This window comes from Labeo rohita, chromosome 7 (assembly GCF_022985175.1).
Source record: "Labeo rohita strain BAU-BD-2019 chromosome 7, IGBB_LRoh.1.0, whole genome shotgun sequence".
Taxonomy (NCBI): domain Eukaryota; kingdom Metazoa; phylum Chordata; class Actinopteri; order Cypriniformes; family Cyprinidae; genus Labeo; species Labeo rohita.
Genome location: NC_066875.1, coordinates 45,704,281 through 45,722,477, shown reverse-complemented (window position 1 = coordinate 45,722,477; position 18,197 = coordinate 45,704,281). Strand labels below are relative to the sequence as shown.

At 38.8% G+C, this 18,197-nt stretch overlaps 1 protein-coding gene and 1 long non-coding RNA gene across 2 annotated transcripts; one reads left to right on the top strand and one right to left on the bottom strand.

The window, feature by feature from the left end:
- Positions 1–2,589: 2,589 nt before the first annotated feature.
- LOC127167574 (interleukin-8) lies at positions 2,590–17,719 on the bottom strand. Its single transcript, XM_051113702.1, has 3 exons — positions 17,458–17,719; positions 17,236–17,362; positions 2,590–2,662 (listed from the first exon to the last, which is right to left on the bottom strand). The coding sequence occupies exons 1-3, from the start codon at positions 17,525–17,527 to the stop codon at positions 2,590–2,592; spliced, it is 270 nt and encodes an 89-aa protein (XP_050969659.1). The 5' UTR covers positions 17,528–17,719.
- LOC127168090 (uncharacterized) lies at positions 9,931–10,833 on the top strand. The gene is made up of 2 exons (XR_007828077.1): positions 9,931–10,300; positions 10,611–10,833. It is a non-coding gene; the product is annotated as an uncharacterized LOC127168090 (long non-coding RNA).
- Positions 17,720–18,197: the final 478 nt, after the last annotated feature.

The window sequence follows — 18,197 nt, the reverse complement described above, 5'->3', positions numbered from 1 at the left end:
TGCTGTAGTTTTGCTGTATATAGCTACTGAAATATGACAGACCGCACAAAAACAGCACTTTAATTTATTGCCATTTTTAAAGATAGTAATTGATTTCATGAATACAAGACTGTGAATAAAAAACAAGTGCCAAATGTAAGCCAGATTTGGCCCAGACCCTGTTACTATCTGGGAAGCAAAGCTAAATTCTATTGTAAATTTGTTAACTGACAGTAAGAATATTTAACCGAATCAAGCGGCTATTTTCGTTTGCCGAAGTTTTTTTAAAAAAACATGCTAACAGAAACTGTACGTCTTTGAGAGGAAAAATTAAACCCGACAGGTCACGGCGGCTAGGCCTATAAGTCACATTTTATTATATTCTGAAATGAACAGGCCTACAGCGTAATGTTATAATGTTCCCACATTATTTCCCTCACTCCACAACAAATCCTTTAACTTTAACCGTATTCAGAACCGAACGAGGATGAAAAAATAAATAAATAAATAAATAAATTTGCCTAAACAATCCAAAACAAATTTAAAGCAAAACTGAAAGTAAAGTTGGGCTTATGTAGACTACCTCTCTCGCCACAAATACAAATGTTTCCATATCTGCAGTGTATTTGAAGCGAAATTATGCATTGGGTAAGCTTTGTACTTCATGCACGTAGACGGAAAATATCATGATGAGCAAAAATGTGCCACGGGGCCGGTGTTCACGCTGAACTGCACGTAACACACACTATTTAAATTGACTATGTAACTTTTGGGTGACTGTGTTTTATTTTTCAAATGAACAGGCTGCAGTGATAGTGCGCGATCAAACAGCTGAATAGCATATTCCGGCATTTTGGTCATAGTAAAGGCATAATTCGATACTGCAAAGTCCAAAGCTTGAAGTGTCAAGAATATTAGCAAAGATTATTATAATTCGTTTAGACTAGAACACTGTTTAATTCTTATTTCGCTATGGAACCTGATCGTTTTTTTTTTTTTTTTTTTTGTTTGTTTGTTTGTTTGTTTGTTTTTGCTAAGAACGAACCGAAACATTTTGCCTTTCGCCATGAATTTGACAACCCACACCCACCCACTCCCCATCTCGTTCTTCTGAGTTTGAGATCTTCCCAGAGCACTAGCCTGCTTCAAAGACTAAAATCAAGGCGCCCACCACTAATTCAAGTACTAAGTTTTTTTCTCAATACCGCTACAATAGAGGCAGTACGTGCATTGCATTCACGCGTTTGCATTGCAGATTATACAGTTTTCTGTTGCTACGTGGGCGCTCAGTTTTCTTCTGACATTTAGCTAAAATATAAAGATTCAGCGCTTCACATAAGCAATTTGGTTGTCTCGACAACAAATGCTAGACTAAGACACACTTTTCTCATCTCCTCGAATGCAAAAAAAAAACATTAGCCTTTATAAATACAGTGCTGTATTATAAATACAGAAAACATGTACTTTTTAAATCAACACTTCTTTATTTACCTTAAGTCTGCAAACACGCTGAGATGCTTCAAACTGCGCGCCGCACTTCATTCACGAGAGAGGCGGGAGGATTAATACGGTTTGACTGACAGTTTAATGAGCCAATGGCGTCACGAGGTTTAGTGGCGGTGACGTCGTTTACTGACCCAGGATCAGTGATCCGTAGCAGTTATGTTTCCGATTTGAGCTTAAAGTATAGAAAAATATATAGCTTTTAGCTTTTGTTGACGCTACCGCGCTACTTGATCAAAATAGGATCTTAGCTACTGAAAAGCTATTTGATTCAGAAAACAGCGACGCTACCACCACGCTACTGAGAAATGTAGTTAAGCTAGTAGCGTCACTACTTGTAGCAACGCTACTGCGCAACACTGAAAGCTTGCTGGTTACAGGCCAACTAAACAACTGTGAGATCAACTTATTTATTTATTTATTTATTTTTTAAGGCTGCCTTCTAAGAACTGGCTAGAGATAAAATAAGTTACTATTATAGTTACTATCTGGCTTATTTACAGTTTTATGTATGTTAATTGATGAGCACTGTCCTTGTCAAATAAATAAAGAAAATGAAATATAAGTATTTATTAGCATGATTTAACTCCTTAATTGTCACGGTCCCGCTGGCAGGACACCTTCATTATATTACAATTAAATATAATCATGACAAACTATATATTGTTGAAAAGGTCTAGCTAAATAGATACTTTACCACAGTTTTGTAATGTTACAAATTATACAGGAACAGTAATACATTAATTTACAACAAGAGTGCACCTAAAAAAAAAAAAAAAAATCTACATCATAACAGGAGGTTTTTATAGCAATTTTGGATTAAAAACTATTTTGTAATATATATATATATATATATATATATATATATATATATATATATATATATATATATAGTACAGTGCATTTTTTGCAGTAAATTCATTTCACTTAATCTGCTGACTGGCTCCGTTAAAATGAGACCAACTTAGGCCTGTATTCAGAAGCGTTCATGAATTATAACAATTTAAGTTCGGCTAGTGCACTTTCACGTCTATGTCCAAAAATGTGGGGTGACGTCAGTTAAGGGGTTAAATTCACTTCAGACAGAAAATCATCACAAACAAAAACTTACCGGTTAATGAGAGAGATCACCCAGTCTTCAGTCCGATCGAGACACAGCATTCCTTTTTCCAATGTGGCACTGTAAGAAACAGATCCAAGTCTACTTTATTATCATTTTTATTTCATTATTGTCACATTATTGTCACAGTTTCGATGAAACATCCTCAAATAAACAGTTCACCCAAAAGAGACATTCTGTCATTTACTTATAGTATTGGCGTGCATATACACGACAGAAAGTATGTGAGTGAGACTGTTCTGGAGCTGTGTTTCAGTTTGTTTTTCCCTCACTAACTTCCCTCCGTCTCGTTCATTCGGATGTATGTCATTTCTTACCATTGGTGTAGCAAGTCAGCCACGGATATGCAAAAAAGAAGCCCCGGGGCCCGAGCAAGGAGGGGGCCCGTGATTGGCTGTGGAGTAGATTGACTGGCCATGGGTAGCGCCGATCGCCAAAGTCAATATACCCTAATAACTGAAGGAAATTTTCCGTGTTAGGTTTTTACAGATGCTTTTCCATATTTTTGAATTACGCTTTGCATTGTGGGAACAAGAACCTCCGTGGCTTATATAGGCGCGAATACAGTGAAGAGAAGACGCGAAGTGTCTCGGTCAAAGTTTCAGTTTAATGTCGGCTTTCGAATTTGGGAAACACGTTTTTACTCTTCGTGGTAAATTATATGTTGTTAAATGCCACATAAATTGTTTACGTAACGTTAACTTAGTTGCTGTCTGGCTTGTTTGGCAAATGAACGTCGGAGCCGTCGCACTCAATATTCTTTGCATATCGTCACACATCCTCCTCGTGGAGTTTTCTGCCAAATGAGGTAAGTTTAGACCTTTTATTGTCTTGTTTTACACACACACACGGAAGATAAAATGCAAAACAGAAATTAATTCGGTAACGTTACTAGCAAGCTGTCTGTCAAGCGAATGTGTAAACACAGGCGTCCGACACTCGGTAGCCGCGCCAGAATGCCGCTTCAGGTCAGCGGTGCGGTAACTTTAGCTCCTCGAGTTATCTGTCGCACTCTAATGGACAAATGCACACGACATTATGTCAATATGACCGTTGTGTTTCTTTCATTTTCTTTTCTAATGACAGGACGTGATTGCTGCTGTACTGTGAATCTCAAGCACACCTGCATTCTTACCATGGGTTTGTATTCTGTTTTATTAACAGTTTTATTTAACATTAGTGTTAAGTATCAGAAAGAAAATAGTTATTGAGTCATTTATTCTGTTGACTTTTGCATGTTATCATCCTTATGTGTATAAGGTGTGTTCAAACTGCCTGCCATTATGTATATGGTCATTTTTGTCTTTTGTGTTTAAGGTGATGGGCAGTTTAAGATTGCTGTCCTTCAAGAAGTTAATGACCACTGTTGCGGTTGTGAGCTACAAATACCCAGAAGAAGTGGCACTTACATTGGAATTAATACAGAAGTAAGCAACACATAAGTTATGAAATGTGTATCTGTTTATTTAACTGAAAATAATGAAGTAAGACACAGATGATCTGACAAGCTCAATGACAGATGCAAATGGAGACTATTGGAAGTGTAATTTAAGCAATTTATAAACCAATGTTTTAATTGGCAAGTATAAGGGTTAGCAGTTCATTTAATGAACTTATGATAAATATACTGTATGACTGATTTTCCATCTCCAACCTGCATATTACTCTGTAGTTCAGTTTAATTAATTTCATTTTTTGTTATATCCATTTCTTTTAGAATTTTCCTGTGAAGAAATCCTGAACGTGGTTTGAGATGAAGGCAACCAAGTGGCTGCGCATTCCTCCAAGACTCTTGGATGAACAATTTCGAAAATCCATGTAATATTTAACGTTTAAAAAAAAAAAAAAAAATGGCACTTGTATTAAACATGCAGTTAAATGGGAAATTATACATCCCCTATAATGAATTGCATCATTTTAATGATATTTCAGTTATAATGAACTTCAGAATTCTGTTGTCAAGCCACTGGAGTCACATAATTTATCGATGTCTTTATACCTTTCTGGACCTTGAAAATGGTAGTTGCATAGACTATCAATAGAGGGACAGAAAGTACCCATGTTTACTTAAAAATACTCTTAATTTGTGTTCTAAAAATGAATTAAAGTGTAATGAATGAGTAATTGACAGAATTCACATTTTTGTGTGAACTATCCCTGTAAACAATATTGTTTTCTCTTATAAGAAAAAAAGTTTTGAATCTTGACTGTTTTACAGTTTGAAGTTAAAATTTTGTGACCACTTTTTAGTGCAACACCAGTATTGTACAGATGCTCATGTTTTCTTCTTTTTTTTTTTTTCTTTTTTAAATTCTGTCTGTTACTGTTTAAAGCTAAACTGTCTTTTATAATACAGGCATTTTTCAGTGTTTGACACATTGTTAAATGTATTGATTATATGATATTGTTTAGTCATAACCCATTTAAGACAAACAAAAGCCATTGAATGCACTTTTAAGAATGTTTACATGAAGTAAAAATAAACCATGGTCAATTTGTATATTGTGCTGGATTTATTTGCTTTATATATATAGATAGATAGATAGATAGATAGATACAGATAAAAATACACCATTAAAACAGAAAAAGTCCTGTTTGTACAAAGTCCAGGTAATGAGCGGCCAGTACTTGTTCCGTTTTTTTTTTACGGGATTTTTTTTTTTTTTTTTTTTTACAGTGAACGTATATTCGCGTATGGGTTGAGAGATAGCCTGGTTGAAATATGTAAATAAATCGTTTTGCGCGTCATGATGTAGGCTAAGCCTTTTATTTAGCGTTGTGGCTTAAAACAAATAGAACTGTTCAAGGACATTAAGCAGCAAGGCAGAATTAATTTTTGCAAATGCGCGCGTTAAGATGATTTTAGCCTGATAGCACAGTGCGCACCTGCTCGTACAGCGCCTGACAGCACTCTTTTTCGCGCCTTGCACTTAAACGTTCAAATACACATAGTTACGTGTCAAAATGCCTGTCTCCTCATCAACGCAGTCATTTGCGTCTTAAAAATGAACGTAGTGTAAGGTAAGACGTGTAGTAGTAGACTATGTGAGATCTTGCCATTAAATGATGAGATTTTAAAGGGATAGTTCACCCAAAAATAAAAATACTTTTATCATGTACTCACCCTCAAGTCGCTCAAAACCTGTTCTCCTCAACATTTCTGGTCCCCACTGACTCCAATAGTGTTTTTTTTTTTCATACTAAGGGGGTCCCAACTGTGTGTTTACCAGTATTGTTTCAACTATATTTTTTGCATTTAACAGCAGAAGGAAACTCATAGAGGTTTAGAACAACAACAGAATTTGTGTGAACAATTCCTCTAAAGCAGCCTAGATGCTGTTAACATTTGTGTCACACATTAGAATTAAATCACTCACAGTCCTTGACTAAATCACGGAATTACGTTATATATATATATATATATATATATATATATATATCAACATGATAAGTTGTTGGACAAGTGCAGGGCTTTTGCGTTTTAATTAAAATTTCCCCCTTGGCTCGGCGAGCCCCCAATCTGCCCAGGCCCATATGCACCTGCATACTCATACCCAGATACTACGCCCTTGTTTCTCTCTGGAAATGTCCAGAGAGCGGTGCTATAACATGTTTAATAAGTGACCATGGCACGCTTTTATGTTTGTACAGGCACGCAAAACGTCAGTTAAAGTGATACATGATATAAAGTTGTTACATGTCTCCTTGTGTTTCTGTTTATTGGACTGTTTTGGTTTCTCCCATTGTCTTCCCCCGTCGATCTGTCTGCTTTGGTTTAACCCTTGTTAACGTCATCCCATTCACCTGTCTTGGTAATCAGCACACCCTTTATAAGCCTGTTTGTATCCTGAGTTCTCTGTCGGTCTTTAATGTTGTTTATTAAGGTTACTACGTGTGTGGATCTTCCTGCTTGTTTCTGCTTGTGCTACCTGAGGATTATATTAAACCTTTTGCTTGTTATCTCGTCTCTCGTCTCGTTCCATCCAGCACGCAGCAACTACGTAACAGAAAGACCGACCAACAACAGTTTAACCGGCGTTATTCCCCTGCGTTTATTTTTTTTCTTGTTTCTCAGTGTTTTTCTTTTTGATTTTCTATTATGGACCCTACTGTTCTCCTCATCATCCTGAAGCAGGGGAACGCTCTCTTGAGGACCACACCCGTGATTACATCTTCCTGGCAGAACACTCCCACTTCCCGGATAGCAGCCTTTGCACTTTCTACCGTGCAGGACTGAACACCACCACGAAGGGGCTGCTATCCGGGGAGGGTCCTCAAGAGAGCCTGCCGGACTACATCGAGTGGGTGCTGGCGTCCTGTGGATCGTCATGGACTATTGACTTCGTCAAGGAGGACGTCAGCCCCACTCCAGACCCAGAACCCAGCCAACCCTCACCCCGACATGCGGAGCATGAGCCCGAGCCCACCGCGGATGACGAGCCAGAGCCACGAGCGACAGAGCAAAGGATCGCCACAGAGCCAGAGCCCTACACGTCCGACCAGGTGCGAGAGCCGGCTACGACTACCGCTACGGTGGAGTGCTGCGTGGAGCAAGAGAGGGCTATGGAGAGCCCTGCCCACTGCACCACCGCTGGGGGTGAGCTTGAACTGAACTCTGGGGACTTGATTGACTTCTTTACTGAAGTTCTGGAAACCAACTCTGAGGATTTAATAGACTTTTCTACAGAAATACCTACCTGTCATGAGATATCTGTTGATATGGAATTCCCACCCACCCCCCCTCTTCGGTCTGTCTGGCCACCGCTGTCCCCTGACAGCCCCTCTGCTCACCCTCAGCCCACCACCTGTGCAGTGGGCTCGCCGCGGGTCTGCCAGCTTTCATCGGCGTCATGGCTGGAGGATCCCTCAGCTCCGCCTCCAGCCTCAGAGTCCAGAACTCCGCCTCGGCCCTCCGACCCTGCGGCTCCACCACGGCTCTCAGCGCCCTCGTCTCCACCGTCGCCCGTCGGCCCACCAGCTCCACCGGGCTCCCTCGTCCCTCCGGCTCCGCCTTGGTCGGTCGTCGTCCCGCCATCGCCTCGGGACTCCACTCCTCCGGCTTTGCCTCGTCGCTCCATCCCACCGGCTCTGTTGGGCTCCTCCCTCCCTCCGGCACAGCCTCCATCCTCTGTCGCTCCGGCTCCGCCGCGGACCTCCGGATCTCCGCCTACGCCTTGGTCGCCAGAGCCTAGGGCTCCGCCTTGGCCCTCCGGATCCTCGGTGTCGCCCTGGATCTTCGGCTCTCCGTCTCCGCCTCGGGCTCCTCCGCCAGCTGCTCCGCCTCTGTCGGTCGGCCCCCTGGAGTCGTCAGCCCTTCCTCCACCATGGCTCCTCCCTCCATCGGCTCCACCGTGGGTCATCATGGCTGCGGTCTGGGTCTCCCTCTGCTTCTCCTGCTTCGGGTCCCTCCTGTTTCCTCCCTGGCTCCTCCCACCTTCGTCGCCCCCATGGACTCTAAGGACTCTGTTTTTTGTTTTCCGTCCTCCGCCGAAGCCTCCCCCCCCACATGGACTCTGTTTTGCTGCTGTTTTTTCGCCCCTCTTGTTTATTTTGTTTTTTGTTTCCTACGGCGCGAGGTCGCGCCTATTCGGAGGGGGGAGTAATGTTACATGTCTCCTTGTGTTTCTGTTTATTGGACTGTTTTGGTTTCTCCCATTGTCTTCCCCCGTCGATCTGTCTGCTTTGGTTTAACCCTTGTTAACGTCATCCCATTCACCTGTCTTGGTAATCAGCACACCCTTTATAAGCCTGTTTGTATCCTGAGTTCTCTGTCGGTCTTTAATGTTGTTTATTAAGGTTACTACGTGTGTGGATCTTCCTGCTTGTTTCTGCTTGTGCTACCTGAGGATTATATTAAACCTTTTGCTTGTTATCTCGTCTCGTTCCATCCAGCACGCAGCATCTACGTAACAAAAGTCTTTTTATATGTTTTTTTACTAGTCGTTAATTAAGTTTGGAAGAGTCCATAAAATGTGGCTGTTTTATAATCTGTCTGTAATGTATGTGGATATAAGGATTTGATATATTATTTTTTACGTATAGATTATTTTTGTTATGTATATATTGTTTTTTTTTTTACTGATTGATTTTTTTTTTAGAAAAGCCTTTCTAGGGACATGAGATACAAATTAGCTTCTGCAATAATCTCTATGTGCAGTGCATTTTTTCCAGTCTTTGACTGGAATCATGTTTATTGTATCGTCCCTATTCAAATAAATAAACATACAAACATACATATATCTATATATACACACACATATACACACACATATATACATATATACAGTTTGGTTTGGCGGCATGGTTCTGTTCTGGGCAAAAACTCCCTGCCCATCCATGCAGCATGTCATGAACGAGCAGGGAGAGCAGCAATAATAACCACCCCAACACAAACAACAGGCCAGAACCCCCCCCAAACACAACTGATGGCATATCTGAAAGAAGCATGTCCTTCTGGAATAACAGAGACTGGAAGAGTGGTACCTGCCTGTGGCATTTAACATTCTAACCTGTATAAGCTAGGGTTTTTTTTTTTTGTTTTGTTTTGTATACCATCTTTATGTCATATTCTTAACATCTATTAAGTGTATTATTAATATGCGAAAGAAAGCAATAAATAATAGCCAAATTAAAGAGGGGTATATAACTGCAGCTTGGAGATCTCCAAATGGGGGCGGGAACTCCAAAACAGGGTGGGCGCTCCAAAATAGGGCGTGGCTTCCTCCCTTTGACATAAAGGCACATGACACGCATGCGCAATTTTCCCCCCAATCCACTTCAGCGCAAACTCTGCCCCACAGCTTAATTTTAAAGATTTTATTGGTTGTGTCAATCGCAGTGTTGATTACCTACACTATGCTACACAAACGCTAACGCCTAAACCTACCCCACACCTTACCCTAATCTTAACCAGTGAAATTGACTGCACGGCGGGATTGGCAGATAAACAGTTAATACGATTATGTGATATGAGATCGTCGGGCCGTTTTGTAACTCCCGAACCGGACCTCACTTGAAAATTTGACTTTTTTTAGTTACATTCAGCATCACTACCCCCTCCTACCCTGCGAATTTCAAGAACCGGGATGCCCCTGTTGCTTAAAACAAAGCCATAGAGTAAAACCTTTCCCCAGCGCTTCACTGGGACGGCTGGTGGGTGATTCCCGTTTATATCATTAACCACTGGCCACAAGCTTTGGGGCTCTGCTCTCACTGAGCATATTTATTTATGTAATTGGATATGGGTTGAGCACTACAAGTCCCAGCAGCCCCAGCGTTATATAAGGAGGTAGTGAAGGTTGTTTGTTCTTTTTCACTTCCCCTTTTAATTTTGGGGACATCGCAGCGGATTTTGAACTTTGTAAAGAAGGGTAGGTAAGAAGACTCATTTGTGAGAGGTGTTCTCTCATTACTTCACTATTTTTACTGATTGTAGTTTACGTATGAGTTGATGTCGCGGCAGACATAGCACTTCAAAGGAATGGCAGCAGAAAAGCATTTACGTTAAATACTGCCGGAGCTTCGTCAAGAACTGAACATATGACATACCAATCAAGGAGGTAGTGTTGTAACACTGATGATTTAGTTTTTTAGGAGTTTGTTTTAATATTATTTCTTTTTCTGTTTTAGTGTTGTGGCTGAATTATTTCCTGGCTGTTCGTTGTTTGACCGTCCCAGTCGAAATAGTGAATGTTAAAGGTATTGTATTTTTATAAAGGGAGTATTTTTTTATATGTTTTTAAATTGTATAGTAATTATAGTGGGTGTATCTTGTTTAACTTATGTGTTTTTATATTTTTATACTTTATCCACGGTTGCCGTTTACTTTAGATTTAATATATTGTTTGTTCATCACTTTTGTTACGTGAATTTGGAGACCGAGAGTGACAGAGGAGACGTTAGGCCCCAAAGAAACTGGGTTTATGATGATTGTGATCTGATGCTGACTTGCGTTTGTCATCTGCATTGCCCACTATTAATTAAGTTGTTGGGTTTTTTTCTTTTGTAGGTTTGGTTTGGTTTCTTAAGCCAGCGGTAGCCACTGAGTTGACCTCACTGTGTGGATGGCGGTGGTGAGGTGGCTGGGTTTGTGTGGTGGGTTGATCACTTTATTTTTTTTTTTTTTTTGGTTATTTTTGTAGGCTTGCTGTGCGATTGCTGTGAGCTTGACTGCTGTGAGAACACTCTTGCTCCTGTACCATCTCTGTTTTCACTTTCTAGGTAACCTGTGGCCATCTATGGTTGGTGTTTTTTATTTTATTTTATTTTATTTCTTTTGATGTTTATTTTCTTTTCATGTGGGTATTTGCATTAAAGATCAGTGATGTGATGTTTTAATATTTTTGATGTGTCTGAATAAAAATGTACTTGTTGACAAAAGCCACCCCATGGCCCCTTTTGCCTAGTTATTATTGACCTCTTCAGGTCATTCTATCACATTTATATAGCATAGTTTATTTTATTTGAGAACTACAAACTGTTTATTTTATAAAGTTTAGTTTTGAAATGTAAGTCAATAACAATAGGCTGAAGCCAGAGCCAATGGGGAAAGTCTTTTTGTGATGAGACCCCGCCCCATTTTGGAGGTTCTGCCCACTTTTGGAGTTCCTGCCCCATTTTGGAGATCTCGGGTCTGCAGTTTTATATACTTGAAATATTCCAAATATATAAAACTGCAGACCGGAGATGTCCAAAATGGGGCGGGGAAAGGTTTTACTCTATGGCTTTGTTTTAAGCAACGGGGGCGTCCTGGTTCTTGAAATTCGCAGGGTAAGAGGGGGTAGTGATGCTGAATGTAACTAAAAAGGTCAAATTTTCCGGTGAAGTCCAGTTGGGGAGTTACAGAACGGCTCGACGATCTCATATTGCATAATCTTATTAACTGTTTGTCTGCCACGCTAATTCAGCGCCAATCCCACCATGCAGTTAGTTTCACTGGTTAAGGTTAGGGTAAGGTGTGGGGTAGGTTTAGGGGTTAGAATTTGTGTAGCATAGTGTAGGTAATCAACACTGTGATTGACAAAACCAATAAAATTAGCTGTGGGGCGGAGGAATTGCGCGTGCGTGTCATGTGCCTGTTTGTCAAAGGGAGGAAGCCACGCCCTATTTTGGAGCGCCCACCCTGTTTTGGAGTTCCTGCCCCCATTTGGAGATCTCCAAGCTGCAGTTATATACCCCTCAAATATTTGGGGGTAAACGATACTTGTAGATTTACACTAAATCGCCAGTAGGTGGCAGCAGTCACTCTCTTAATGAGCGAGGCGTCGCCTCTTTCATTCATTCATTCAGCAAGGAAGCGGCTGTAGTTATGAATGGGTTATTCATTGGAACTATAGTTTGTTGTAAAATAAAAAAAAAAAAATATTTACAATACTGTTTAAAATGTAGGCTACATTTAAAATGTTCACTTTATATTACCTTTTGTTGTTATAAATAGTCAACATTTGAAAACTTTTGGATATTCAGAGAAAATTGCGTTCTTGCTTGTATTTTAAACATTAAAAACAATAACTCGCACAGGGCATGATTCTGAATCAAAGAGTTCTTAAATCGATCTCTATTTACAATCTGTGGCAATATTTGTTCTTCATGCTATTAAGTGCTACAAATCTACTTTAAATACAATGAACAGCAGCGCGATTTGCTAAAGCAGCATGCAGGATGCAGTCAGTTTTGATGCAAAAGATGAGGTCATTTGATGTCATTTGACCGTTTATGACACTGCAATTTCCTATTTTATACCAAAAGCGGTATTTTGCTTATCAGAAATACATACTCCGTTTTAATGTTGCTTTACATTGGGGTAGAGTTAAACAAATGGCAAAGCTCAGCATTTTGTTTGTGTAACAGCAGGTACGTACAGCAGGTCTACTAAACTGAATACTAGATAAGCCTTAACAAGCAAGCAAAATCCCAATATCGTGATAGCGTTAAAGCAAGACCTTCTGAATAGCATAGATTGGGGCAGCATGCCCTTACAGAAGAGGAAAAGCAGCAAAGTTTCTTCAGAGCGGCTGCAGGAGCTCTGATGACCACATGGCTGTTTCACGATTGCCCAGATTCACCGCATGACAACGATCACGTGTGTTTTGGGTTTATTCTAACATCCTCAAGTCCAATAATGCTGACAAATCTGTGTTTTTAGAACAGTAAAAGTGTTTTTACTGTAGTCGCAATGTTATATTGAGTTAGATCTATCATAAAACACTGATAAAAGTATAAATAACCCCACTTTATTAGTATTTCAATAGTATGTGTTTATGTTGATCATTATTCTTGTTCAGATGGTGCTGTGTTAAGCAGTATATGAAACGTCTTTCTGTTGCTCATGAAAACGCTTTTGAAAAGTCTGTGTATTTGATAAATATTGCATTTAATTCACTTCATCTGTGATAGTGCATGCAAACACCGCGAAAGCGCCACTAACGAAAGCAGAAAGTGTCCGACTTGACAGCTCCATTTTCAACTCCACCCGCGACTGCTCCCGGCTACTCTCGTTGATCGCCGTCTGTAGCCGTAGATGAAGTTGAACACACCTAATGCTATATGCTTAATTTATGGTAGGAGACTCAGGAGAACACCACTGCTGACACAAAGGCATAAAAAAAAAGCAAGACTGGAGTTTGCTGAAACTTATGTGACAAAACCACAGTCCTTCTGGGAGAACGTACTGTGGACAGATGAGACAAAAGTAGAGCTTTTTGGTAAAGAATATCATGGCACTGTTTACAGAAAAAGAAATTAGGCCTTCAAAGAAAAGAACATAGTCCCTACAGTCATGGTGGAGGTTCAAAGATGTTTTGGGGTTGTTTTGCTGCTTCTGGTACTGGATGCCTTGACTGTTTGAACAGTATCATAAAATCTGATGATTACCAAAGAATTTTGGCCAGTGTCAGAAAGCTGTGTCTCCACCAGAGGCCATGGGTCTTTCAGCAGGACAATGGACCCAAACACACTTCAAAAAGCACTCAGAAATGGTTACAAACAAAGCGCTGGAGAGTTCTGAAATGGCCAGCAATGAGTCCAGATCTGAATCCCATAGAACACCTGTGGAGGGATCTCAAAACAGCAGTTGGGAGAAGGCATCCTTCAAATCTGAATGACCTGAAGCAGTTTGCAAAAGAAGAGTGGTCCAAAATTCCAGTAGGGAGGTGTAAGAAACTCATTCATGGTTCCAGGAAGCAACTGATTTCATTTTTTTTCCCAAAGGGGGTGCTACCAAATATTAAGTTAAAGGTGCCAATAATTTTGTCCACTGAATTTTGGGTTCTGTATGCATTGTATCAGATTTGACTTTTCTTCTCTGTTTTTTTGTGTTCCAATGCAAACAATAACAAATAAACAAACATGTGAATACCAAAACATTTGCAACTGCAACAATTTTCTGGAAGGGTTGCATTTTCTGACAGAATTGCAAGGGTGCCGATATTTTTCGCCATGATGGTAGTTTCACAGGGCTTGTGACAGAGTTCTTCATCACTCAAGTGCAACACCGTTTCCCATGAACTATCTAGCAAACCTACTGAATTAGAAAACTTTTGCATATAAAGCTGTCTATGTTAACAATGTTCAAAAGTATCAGTCTGCAAATTGCACAGGATGCTAAAATTGTTTTAAGTCATAACATGATATTCTGCAAGTAATTGTGTGAAAATTAGGCTTTATTAATCAAAACGCTGTACATGTAAATAATACTTTGTGTAAAAAGGAATAAAAGTCAGAGTTTTACTGCCTCTAGTGTTCATTTCAACTGGAAACTGCATTGAGTCTATGCTGGCAACATCAGTTGCAAACAACACACATTATGTCGCTGTAGACAATGTCGTGGATAAACAAATAAAAGTAATTTAGTGCTATAGCATACAGAGTCCTGCAAGTCATCTGTAAGATAAAAAGCCAAGAACTGCATTGTCAAGCCGTTTAGATTTTCTGAGCATATATAATGTTGTGTGGACAAGCTGCAGCAACATCTACAACAATGCAGGTGTTTTGTAGTTGGATGTAAAAGGGAAATTAAGAATCTTCATTTTCCCCTGACATCAGAGCCACGAAGGACACAGTGGATTAGTTTTACAAACACACACACACGTTTGTTTTTGTGAATTGTGGGGACTTTCCATAGACTTTTGTAGTTTTTATACTGACAAAACGATATTGTCTATCCCCTAACCCAACCCTAAATCTACCCCTTACAGAAAACATGTTTGCATCGTTACACTTTCAGATAAACATCATTTACTATTTTTAATCATTTTATTTACAATGTCAAAAATTTCAGGTTTTACCATCCTTGTGGGGACATTTGGTCCCCACAATGTAGCAAGAACAAGTACACACACACACACACACACACACACACACGCACAAAAACAGAAGGGAGGGGTGGGGTGAGCAGCAGCTCATTATTTAAAGAGACATGTCCATTTCAGGAATTTTTACCAAAGTTTGCTGCAGACATTTCATGAAGACCCTAAAGAATTATACCAACTTGTGGAAAATGGGCATTCAGTGTCCCCTGTAACTTCAATTCAGGAATACTAGTGTTGGTATCGGTGCATCTCTATTTTATAAAATGTTTGCAGCTACTTATTATCACTTAATTAGAAGGACCACAATTAAATGATCACTCATAGGCTACTGAACTACAATTGTAAAAAAGTGTGAAGTATTAAATGTACAAAATGAGTAAATGAAGCACTATGAAAATAAATTTTTTTTTTACAACACTATGTTATAAGTGTGTCCCATTGGTTAATCAAAAGTTATACACAGACTTGCGGTCTTAAACACTGGGGTCAAATACAGGAAATACATCCTGTTTATAGTCACGTGGTTAAGTTCAAAAACCGCAAGTGTGGGTATTGGTAGAGTCTCTGAAGCTTTGAAGCAATATAGCAAGGAAGCAGCACAATCGCCAGTGAAGCCCCATATTGGTCAGGTATAGGTTTCAGAGTCAAAAACAACAACAACAACAACAAATTAATAGTTTTATCTGGCAAGGCTGCATTAAATCAGTTGTTGCCAAGTTGTTAATCGCGATCAAGTTTATCTTTATCACTGTCCCAGTAGATCCCAAAAATAACAGAAAAATGCATTACATTTCTCCAGTCAGTATTTTTTGTACTTATTTTCATGCAATTTTTTTAAGAGCTACTGGGACAGTGATAAAGAAAAATTATGCTCAAGTCTGCAAAACAGGACGCTAACAGAATTGACTTTATAACTCTCAATTGTGTTTATATCTCGCAATGCTGACTTTTTCTCACAATTTCATAATACAAACTAGCAATTCTGACTTTTTTTCTTAGAATTGTGAGATATATTATCTCGCAATTGTGAGAAATTGAGTCAGAATTGCAAAATATAAACTCACAATTCTGAGAAGTAGTCACAATTCTGAGAAATAAAGTCGCATTTCTGAGGAATAAAGTCAGAATTGCAGGATATAAACTCACAATTCTGACTTTTATAACATGCAATTGCGAGATAAAACTCACAATTCTAACAACAGTCTTTTCCCCCCATCAAAATTCTACTTTATAACTCGCAACATATCTTTTGTGAGAAAAAAGTCTGAACTGTGAGATATAAGCTAGAGAAAAAAGTAAAAATTACTAATTTATCTCGCAATTTTGACTTTATAACTCACATTTACGAGTTTTATGCAATTCTGACTTTATAACCCACAAATGTATAATAAAAAAAAAAATACAAGTTTGTATCACACAACTGAGAAAAATGTCAGAATTGTGAAATAAAGTAGCAATAACCTTTTTTACTTATTTTTTTATTCAGTGGCTTCTGTAGTACACAGCTTCTTTATCAACCCCAGGTCTGCAATTTTTTTGGGAATGCACCATCGCAGAAACTTCAGCATCAGAAGATGATAACCCCTCCACTTGATGCCGCAATAGACAACTGAATGAGACACATGGGTCTGCTCCAGGATGGACCAACACCATTATCAGGACCAACACCATTATCAACACCACCACCATCAAAGCAAAAAATCGAAATTTTTCATTATGGGCTATTTCTTGTATTACTCAGAGGTGATTATAGGCTACCCCAATATGCCACTATTGATGTGACTAACTTAAAGGGAAGATCTTAATCAATTTGTTTTTGAGTTTTAGTCCAGATCCGTGTTGGGGATAAGGCATTACAAGTAACATCAGTTACGTTGTTTTCTAGATTTTCTTTGATTTATAGACTGACAGCTCTTTTGTCCCTATGTTGAGAGAAATTGGGAGTATGACGCTTACTGTAGCTCTTGACTAAATCCAAATTAATATGTAAAATAACACAAATATCCTTTTATATATGTACTTTAACTCATTTTATTAACCACTGTCTTGATTCTATGATCCAATTCAACCACACTAATAAGCCAAAATGACTAAAAATAAATAAATTAAAAAAATAATAATAATAAAATAAAAAAATAGCTGAAAGTACATAAGTTTAAGTTTTAAAATTATTTTAGTTTTAGTTAACTAAATAAACCTGGAGTGATGACTAAAAAAAGAAAATTTGTAGAATCTGGCCTGAGGGAGGCAACTTTTTTTTGAAGAAGCAGTAGCGCACATTATGTGTTTGTATTTGAAGTGTTACTTGGAAAGTTTCACACTCACATGATCTCCTCATTTTTGCATTGTGGTCCAGCAGGAATCACCCTCAACGACAGTATTCTCTTAGTAGGAATTGGTGGCTTTGAATATATTTGAAGGCACTGGCAGCGTAGATATATTCTAGGTCTACCTGCAGTGACAGAGGGAGAATTGCTGTAAGATTAGCATGAAAGAATTATCAAAAACATATTAGAAAGTGTGACGAATGAATGTTAGTCTGTTTACCTTCTGTTGTGGACAGCAGTGCAGCTGTGCAGATCAGAAGCACGAAGGCTGATGCGGTGAACGTCTTCATTCTTAGTCAGTATTGTGCAGAGCAACACCAGTGAAGGTATCAAGAGACCGTCTGCTGTAGTCAGTAAATTGTGAGTCTAACAGCGGCCCGCATACACACTTTTAAAGACAGACACTCCCACACAACATATGAGAGTTCATTGCGCAATTATGATTTCTTACTATCTTCTCTTCCAAGGAGCTCTCTCTCTTCAAATAGCTATTATATATACATTTATACATAATCTGAAAGCTGAATAAATAAGCTTTCCATTGATGTATGGTTTGTTAGGACAATATTTGACTGAGATACAACTATTAAAAAATCTGAAATGCAAAAAAAAAATCAAAATACTGAGAAAATCACCTTAAAAATTGTCAAAATGAAGATCTTAGCAATGCATATTACTAATCAAAAATTAAGTTTTGATATATTTACAGCAGGAAATTTACAAAATGTCTTCATGGAACATGATCTTACATAATATCCTAATAATTTTTGGCATTAAAAAAAATTGATAATTTTGACCCATACAATGTAGTTTTGGCTACTTACGAATGGTTTTGTGGTCCAGGGTCACAAATATAATTAAAAACATTCAGTTTATTTCTCAATCAGCATTGTTTTGCATTGCATTTTATGTTTTGAAACTACATTAAAAAATTGCCCTAAAAAATTATTTCTACTCGGA

Coding starts and splice junctions, on each gene's coding strand:
- LOC127167574 (XM_051113702.1), bottom strand. CDS start 17,527: ATGAAGACGTTCACCGCATCAGCCTTCGTGCTTCTGATCTGCACAGCT. Junction 17,363..17,457: donor ACTGCTGTCCACAACAGAAG/GTAAACAGACTA, acceptor CTGTCACTGCAG/GTAGACCTAGAATATATCTA. Junction 2,663..17,235: donor TGCAAAAATGAGGAGATCAT/GTGAGTGTGAAA, acceptor TGTTTCTTACAG/TGCCACATTGGAAAAAGGAA.